General features: G+C 39.2%; 1 protein-coding gene across 1 annotated transcript; it reads left to right on the top strand.

Annotated features, from left to right (window-relative positions):
* The first annotated feature begins 394 nt into the window (after positions 1-394).
* On the top strand, positions 395-7,161 carry LOC307164881 (MICAL-like protein 1). The gene is made up of 9 exons (XM_079882088.1): positions 395-463; positions 697-815; positions 1,599-1,715; positions 2,766-2,868; positions 3,058-3,128; positions 5,077-5,150; positions 6,650-6,764; positions 6,846-6,892; positions 6,970-7,161. Exons 5-9 carry the CDS (start codon positions 3,118-3,120, stop codon positions 7,086-7,088), a joined length of 366 nt encoding a protein of 121 aa, XP_079738214.1. The 5' UTR covers positions 395-463; positions 697-815; positions 1,599-1,715; positions 2,766-2,868; positions 3,058-3,117; the 3' UTR covers positions 7,089-7,161.
* The last annotated feature ends 1,618 nt before the right edge of the window (positions 7,162-8,779 follow it).

Genomic DNA, 8,779 nt, shown 5'->3' with positions numbered 1-8,779 from the left:
ACCTCAGATCTCAGGTTTTTGCTCCACAGAAGCTCACTGTACTTACTGTACCTGTGATTACTGTACCTGTGATTACTGTACCTGTGATTACTGTACCTGTGATGAATGTTCTGGTTGAGTTTGTCCCTCTCATGTCCTATTTCTCTTCATCTTCAGGCGTTTGAGGTTGCGGGGCGTGAGCTGGGAATTCCTGCTCTGCTGGATCCGGATGAGCTGATGTGTGTGGAAGAGCCGGATCTTCTTTCCATCATCACTTACGTCTCACAGCTCTACTGTGTCTTAAATGGAAAACCTCTCGGTACGGATCATGAGAAACTGTAAACTAATGAAGGTCTCACATGTTCATCATGATTCAGTAGAGCTGAAATTGACTGATAATCTCTGGATCTGATCAGATAGTCAGAAGATTCCTGTGAATGCTGAACTTAGCAGAACCAGAAGACAAGAACAGACTCACACTCAGGTATCTGTCTGTCCCTCTGTCTGTCTGTCTCTCTGTCTGTCTGTCCATTTGTATGTCTGTCTGTCCCTCTGTCTGTCTGTCTCTGTCCGTTTGTCTCTGTCCGTCTGTCCGTCTTTCTGTCAGTCTCCCTCTCTCTGTCTGTATGTCTCTGTCTGTCTGTCTGTCTCTCTGTCTGTCTCTCTGTCTGTCTGTCTGTCCGTCTGTTATTCATCTCTCTGTTCACATTCTCTCAGTTCTCATCAGATGTGATCAGATCTTCAGATAAAAGTGTCTGTAGTGTCTGTCACACACGTGTTCATCTCATTCAGAGGGTTTTGGTGAAGGGACGTCTGTATCACCGCTCCTGCTTCAGGTAAAACACACACACACACACACGGTTCACACAAACAGTCTCACTTTACACACACTGACAGTCCTGAGTCTGTCTTGTGGTGTGTTTCAGATGCAGTCTTCTGTGAAAGACAACGGCAGCAGAGAGCGACGGCAGCGACCGTCGCTCTCTGCTGCCTATGTCTTTCACAGAAGACAGAAGACAGTGAGACAGGTTTACTGCAGACTGAGACTTGCAGGTTTACTACAAGAGCCCAACTAAAGCAAACACTGATCACCACAATGATGACACTTCAAATTAAACAAATATCAACATCTAAACCTCTGTTAATTCTCACTAAGATCATCTGACAGCAATAGTCAAAGTAATTATGTATAAATGAGACCATAAATGATGCTGAAAATATGTCCACAATGGCCACATCTGAACTAGTTTTAACCTTGTACAAAGGTTTGATGAACGTCTAGATATCGGACGTGCAGAATACGTCAAAAAAAGACGTCATAAAAACTTTCATTCTGGCTCCTCAGTGGACGTCTTTTCAACGTCCGACTTTTGTGACAAAGACGTTGAAAAGACGTGTTTTGGACATCATTTTGCTTAGTGGGTGATGCAGCATTAACTTCCCTTTCAGAGTCATGTTATTTCTGTAATGAATTGTGTGTGAGCTGAATCATGTGATCAGACGTCTGACGCTCAGACTGAAGAGTCACAGTTTGTGGTTGTGGGTTGTTGTTTTTCTCTTTGCAAGTGTGTGTGTGTGTGTGTTAACATTAGATTGTCTCTGTTTTACTCTTTATCAAGCAAAACCCTTTAAGTTTCGAAACTTCAGTTGCACACAAACCACAAACCTCATCTTCAGTTCCCAGCATGCATCAGGCTGCGGCTTCTGCCCACGGTTTCCCACTCATCAAGAGGAAGGTGAGACAGAAACTGTGTTTGTTTTGCTGTTGGAGTGAATGATGCTTCATACTGATTATTGTATAACTACAAACTCACAGTACTAGACAGAGAAATCAGTTATTTTAATTCATGATTATTTTAATCTCCAAGATGTTATTTAACAGTTGAGATAGTTCTTTAATGCTTCGCTAACTAACAGAAGACACTAGCCGGGTTTAAATCCCAGTTGTGCAGGTGGGGCATGTTGTAACACTGCGTTACAATGTGACCCTATTAGAAATATGCTATTATATTCTATACTTTTATTAATTTTGAGAAAACGTGAGAAAAAGGTGAATAAAGACTGAGAGTCAATGTTCAGAAATTACTAATTATTTATTTGTTTTGAACTATGTTGTATAGCTGTGTTTTCATGTGTTCGTAGTCAAAACTCAAAAATGAGTTTATATTTAATTATTAAAAATTGCCATTATTTTATTTGAAAAAGTTTTTTAATTGTATTTTATTTAGAATGTTCTTTTTTTCCGTTTTGTGCAGTAATATTACCAAAACATATACAAATCTAATGTTCTTTTTTAAACCTAAACTTTTAGCAAGGACTGCAGCAAAATTGACAAGCTTATATTTTATATGCGATTTTAGATTTGTTACAAACCTGTAGTGAACTTGAGTGTTTTAATTCAGTTTAATGCACTTTTTTTTTAGATGTAAAACTATGTGAAATATGTCCAAACCTTAAATGATTTTGACATTAACACACATTAATAATGTACAAATCTAACACAGGATCACAAACACAATATTCCATCTGCTCCATTGTCAAGTCAAGTCACCTTTATTTATGATTGTTTCAAAGCAGCTTTACAGTGATAACAGGAAAATAATTCAGTGATGCAAACAGAGTTCAATTCGGCTGTACAGCAGCTTTTAATGAAAATAGTGTCATTGATAAGCTGATATATTTTTTATTATTTTCAATACTTTAGGATTGAGTCTTCCTCTGTCTCACCATCAGATGTTTGAGTCTCTGTTCTTCTCTGACTGAAGGATGATTGATTGTGTGTTCAGGTGATCACAGACACACTCGTGTCAGAGAAGGTGTGTGAGGAGCAGAAGGAGCTGGAGGAGCGTCTGCTGAAGCTGGAGAGAGAGATGAGGAGACGAACGGATGGTGAGAAACATGCTATAATCTCCTCACACAACACACGCTAATGCTAATGCTAACAGACAAACATACAGCAACAGCTACTATAGAGGATGTGTCACTGCTAGTCTTCAACAATCATCAGATCAGCAGGACTGAAGCTTGTATGTTTGGAGTCAGAGGCGCCTTTGTTTATGAATGATGTGTTTGTTTCAGAGAATCTTCTAGTCGACTGGTTCATTCTGATTCATAAGAAGAACATGTTAGTGCGCAGAGATGCCGAACTGGTGAGTACACACACACGTACATTTTACATGCTTTTTTTTTTTTAATGAGGTCTTTCCATAGACATAATGGTTTTATATTGAAGTAACTATTTTCTCTAACCCCCCCAAAAATCTAAACCTTGTTTATGTATTTTTTTTTTCCAATAAAACATTGTTTAGCCTTTTGAATTATAAGGATGTTATTTGCATGTTTAGCATTTGAATTAACATGTTCTAAAATTTGCATGTAGGAAAAGTAGGATTTTTAGTGAGGCCAAAACAATAACAAATGCAAATCATGTGTACAGTGGGTACGGAAAGTATTCAGACCCACTTGAATTTTTCACTCTGTTAAATTGCAGCCATTTGCTAAAATCATTTAAGTTAATTTTTTTCCTCATTATTGTATACACAGCAGCCCATATTGACAGAAAAACACAGAATTGTTGACATTTTTGCACATTTATTAAAAAATAAAAACTGAAATATCACATGGTCCTAAGTATTCAGACCCTTTGCTCAGTATTTAGTAGAAGCACCCTTTTGATCTAATACAGCCATGAGTCTTTTTGGGAAAGATGCAACAAGTTTTTGACACCTGGATTTGGGTATCCTCTGCCATTCCTCCTTGCAGATCCTCTCCAGTTCTGTCAGGTTGGATGGTAAACGTTGGTGGACAGCCATTTTCAGGTCTCTCCAGAGATGCTCAATTGGGTTTAAGTCAGGGCTCTGGCTGGGCCATTCAAGAACAGTCACGGAGTTGTTGTGAAGCCACTCTTTCGTTATATTAGCTGTGTGCTTAGGGTCATTGTCTTGTTGGAAGGTGAACCTTCGGCCCAGTCTGAGGTCCAGAGCACTCTGGAGAAGGTTTTCGTCCAGGATATCCCTGTACTTGGCCGCATTCATCTTTCTCTCGATTGCAACCAGTCGTCCTGTCCCTGCAGCTGAAAAACACCCCCACAGCATGATGCTGCCACCACCATGCTTCACTGTTGAGACTGTATTGGACAGGTGATGAGCAGTGCCTGGTTTTCTCCACACATACCGCTTAGAATTAAGGCCAAAAAGTTATATCTTGGTCTCATCAGACCAGAGAATCTTATTTATCACCATCTTGGAGTCCTTCAGGTGTGCTTTCATGTGTCTTGCACTGAGGAGAGGCTTCCGTCGGGCCACTCTGCCATAAAGCCCCGACTGGTGGATGGCTGCAGCGATGGTTGACTTACTACAACTTTTTCCCATCTCCCGACTGCATCTCTGGAGCTCAGCCACAGTGATCTTTGGGTTCTTCTTTACCTCTCTCACCAAGGCTCTTCTCCCCCGATAGCTCAGTTTGGCCGGACGGCCAGCTCTAGGAAGGGTTCTGGTCGTCCCAAACATCTTCCATTTAAGGATTATGGAGGCCACTGTGCTCTTAGGAACCTTAAGTGCAGCAGATTTTTTTTGTAACCTTGGCCAGATCTGTGCCTTGCCACAATTCTGTCTCTGAGCTCTTCAGGCAGTTCCTTTGACCTCATGATTCTCATTTGCTCTGACATGCACTGTGAGCTGTAAGGTCTTATAGACGGGTGTGTGGCTTTCCTAATCAAGTCCAATCAGTATAATCAAACACAGCTGAACTCAAATGAAGGTGTAGAACCATCTCAAGGATGATCAGAAGAAATGGACAGCACCTGAGTTAAATATATGAGTGTCACAGCAAAGGGTCTGAATACTTAGGACCATGTGATATTTCAGTTTTTCTTTTTTAATAAATGTGCAAAAATGTCAACAATTCTGTGTTTTTCTGTCAATATGGGGTGCTGTGTGTACAATAATGAGGAAAAAAAAGAATTTAAATGATTTTAGCAAATGGCTAAAATATAACAAAGAGTGAAAAATTTAAGGGGGTCTGAATACTTTCCGTACCCACTGTGTGTGTGTGTGTGTGTGTGTGTGTGTGTGTGTGTGTGTGTGTGTGTGTGTTCAGGTTGAGACAGCATCGTCTGGAACAGCAGCAGACTGATGTAGAGTTTGAGCTCAGGTGCCTCTTTAACAAACCAGGTGACAAACTGAATCAATCATGTTTCTTAATGTGAATGTTTGTTTTGATGATGTTTAATATGGATTGGCATGGATTCTTTAATCTCTGATATCAAATATTCAAATGAACAGATGTAGATGATGACACTATCATATAAATGTCTCGAAAAAGACAATCAACACTGAGATTTTCTTGTTTTCCAGTGCAAATATCTGAATATTCTTAATTCAAGACACCGTAATGTAATGTCTGTCTGTCCTCTGTGCTTTTGTTGTGTAGTCTTTTAGTTTGTAGTCTTCTTCAGTTCCTGTTTCCCCTTCTTAGTCTCTTAATTGTTTCCATGTGTGTCTTGTTAGTCTATTTGTCCCTGTGTATTTAAGCTCTTGTGTTTCCAGTGTTCATTTTCAGATCTTGTCCTTCTACAGATTTCATGTTGGTGTGCTCAGTTTAGTTTCTTTTATTTCTCTTTTTCCTTGTTTTATTATTAAAAAAATCTTCACTTGTATCCAGCTCTCCCTCACCAAATTGTTATAGAAGACCATATCCACAAATATGTATCCAGCAGTTCAGCTTTTTGTCTTGAAGACAAGGTGATTTGACTGATGTCGAATACAGTTTTAAGTTTTGTAAAACTAGCTGTTTCTCTGGACTAGCATAACTTGATGTTGAATAACTTCACCAAGTTATGACACCAAGTCCCAAGTCCACTGGTTCCATGTCTAGTGGTTCCAAGTCCAGTAGTCCCAAATCCAGTGGTCCCATGCTTGGTTGTCCCAAGTCCACTGGTCCAAAGTATATGGGTCCCAAGTCCACTGGTCCCAAGTCCACTGGTCCCAAGTCAACTGGTCCCAAGTCCAGTGGTTCCAAGTCCAGTAGTCCCAAATCCAGTGGTCCCATCCTTGGTTGTCCCAAGGCCACTGGCTCCAAGTCCACTGACTCCAAGTCAACTGGTTCCAAGTCCACTGCTCCCAAGTCCACTGGTCCCTGTGCTCTCTAGGCTGGCAGTCTCAACTTATTTTGATCAATTTATCATTTAACAATATTGAAAAAAAGTTCAGGGAAGAAGGAGGCAGGAACCTACACACGATGAACTGTAATGCAAATAATGCCCTAGTCCCTCATGGACGACTGCCACATGTAAATATAATAAAGCACAACGTAAATATTCCAGGCCTGGTTCTCTCTCGTCTTACACTGTCATCCCTCCTCCTTTCATCCTTCCGGTGTGTCAAACAGGTGTCGTTCATTAACATTCGCTTCACTGGCCTCGCTCCACTCCCATGGCTCTCTGCCCTGCCTCACTCCACAAAGACTTCTTAACTAAAATAATAGTATAATATATATAAAAAAAATATATATATATCTTGATTTATGAAAGTTTAGATAATTCTACTGGAATAAAAAAGTCTGAAAAACAGTCTGAAAAAGTCTGAAAAACTTTTTTTCAGTGTATGAAATTAAGTAAATATAAAGTGTCTGTAGTTTATAGCTTCTGATGAATGTGTGTGTGATTGTCCAGAACAAGACTGGAGCTCAGATGACAGACAACGGGAACATCAGCTCATGTCACACCTGCTGTCAATCATCCAGCAGAGGAATGACATCATCAGCAGCCTGGATCTGGACAGACTGAGGTCAGAGGTCACCTGACCCCAGCAGTGTGAGGTCACATGATGATGATGTGTTATTGATGGATGTGTTGTGTTCTTCATCAGGGAAGAGGAGGAGGACATGATGATGTCTGCTATGATCCAGAGGACAGGTGAGAAACGGCCCTCATCACTTCATCACATTCAGTGTTTTCAATTTAGTGTTTTAAGACTTTCTCTCTCTCTCTAGACCTCCTGGCACAGACGGACAAACAGCTGGACAAATTCAACAGGAAGTTTAAAGGCCTTCAGATGTTCAAGACGTCCAGCTGTAAAACTAAAAACAGCAGCAGAAAGAAAAGCAGCTGAAGGAGAGAAAGAGACTGTAGATCAGGAGTCTCAAACTCAGATCCTGGAGGGCCACTGTCCTCCAACCCCGAATCAAGCACACCTGAAACAGTTCCTGGTAGTTAAAGCTAAACTCTGCAGGATGGTCGTCCTCCAGGAGCTGGTCCTTCAGATGTGTGCTGTAGATGTGTATTAAGCTGACAGTCTACTAATACTCTAGTGACAGTTAGTTGACATGTAGCTGCAAAGTTACTTATAGTTAGTAGAATGCCCGAAGTGGACTATCGAAATAAAGTGTCACCAATACCTTTTCTAACTTTATAAAGATCCATCTATGTATCTATGTATCCATCTATTTCACATTTGATTATTTTATTCAAATTTCTGTACCTGACAACTACTTTTAAAACTCTGAAAACACTGATTTCATTTGTCGCCTTTCTTTGTTCTATTGTATTTATTTCTGCTATTTGTAATTTTATTATTTGTTCTTATTTTATTACTGACTGCTTACTTGTCTTTAGTAATGTTTTAAATTCACATTAATTAGGCGAGTAGTTTTTCTGTAGCATCAAAATTGTAATAGAGAATTGTGATATTTCACTGATATCTAAACATTTGAACCACTGAGCCAATCCTCAGCACTGAGCTCTGCTGGAGCTGCTTTAGATATGTGATGTGCTATTAAATGAAAGATGAAATATCATAGAGCAATATAACAAACAGTGAAAGTAACAAAAGCTCAAACTTTTAGCAGGCTTAATTAGGCATGAAAATAACTAAATGAAATATATATATATATATATATATATATATATATATATATATATATATATATATATATATATATATGAACAAATTAAGCCAACTAATGACAATGACAAATGCAGCGATAATACAGGTATCGGTATCTGGAAGTACCAACAATAAAAGTTTCGGTATCGGACTCATTCTGGTAAAAATGGTATGTGTTCATAACTAATTTTAAATAAAGAGATATTCACTGGATCAACAACTACACAGTAACCACCTGTTAAATAAAGCAACATACAGCATATCATCAATGTTTCTTGTTCTTCTCCTGGACGGAAGCACAGGCTCTACTCTTCAGCAAAATGGTGACCCAAAAAAACTAAATTATACGGTAAACTTTTAATAGCTTACAGTGTATTACTGTTAGAATAAACTTCGTAGGTGTATCTTTTTATCTTACACTGTTAACCCTTTCAACCCCACAGGAAAATCCTCTAGGGTCCACATTACAAAGAGTAAAAGTAACATTAGCCGCGTTTCCATTACCCTTCAAATTGCGCAAATTGAAATTGCGAATTGAAAATACGCTCAATGGAAACACGTCAATTTCGCAAAAACTCCCATTTGTCGCAAAAAAGTTTTTACGCTCGCATGAAGTGGTTTTTCAGGCAATTCGAAAAAGGAATATTTCGCAAAACTGCAATGGAAACAGTTTTTGCGCATTTACAGTCACCTGACTTAGAAGACGCAGTGTTTTTGAGGTCCATCATGTATATCTACGCAAATAGGCCTAATAATAATTTTATATTATTTTATTATAACATTTAATAGGCTATATTTAGAAGAGCTTTTATGCAAAAAAAGAACAAAGCTGAGTGTGGAGCGCGCACTGCATGGCACGGAGGCGCGGGCGCGAACACTTGCATTTTCCTATCAACAGTGGAAACAACTTAAAAATA

This window comes from Squalius cephalus (assembly GCF_949319135.1).
Source record: "Squalius cephalus genome assembly, chromosome: 1".
Lineage (NCBI taxonomy): Eukaryota > Metazoa > Chordata > Actinopteri > Cypriniformes > Leuciscidae > Squalius > Squalius cephalus.
Note: the sequence above shows the minus strand (reverse complement) of the source record. Positions and strands in the feature narration are given on the sequence as shown.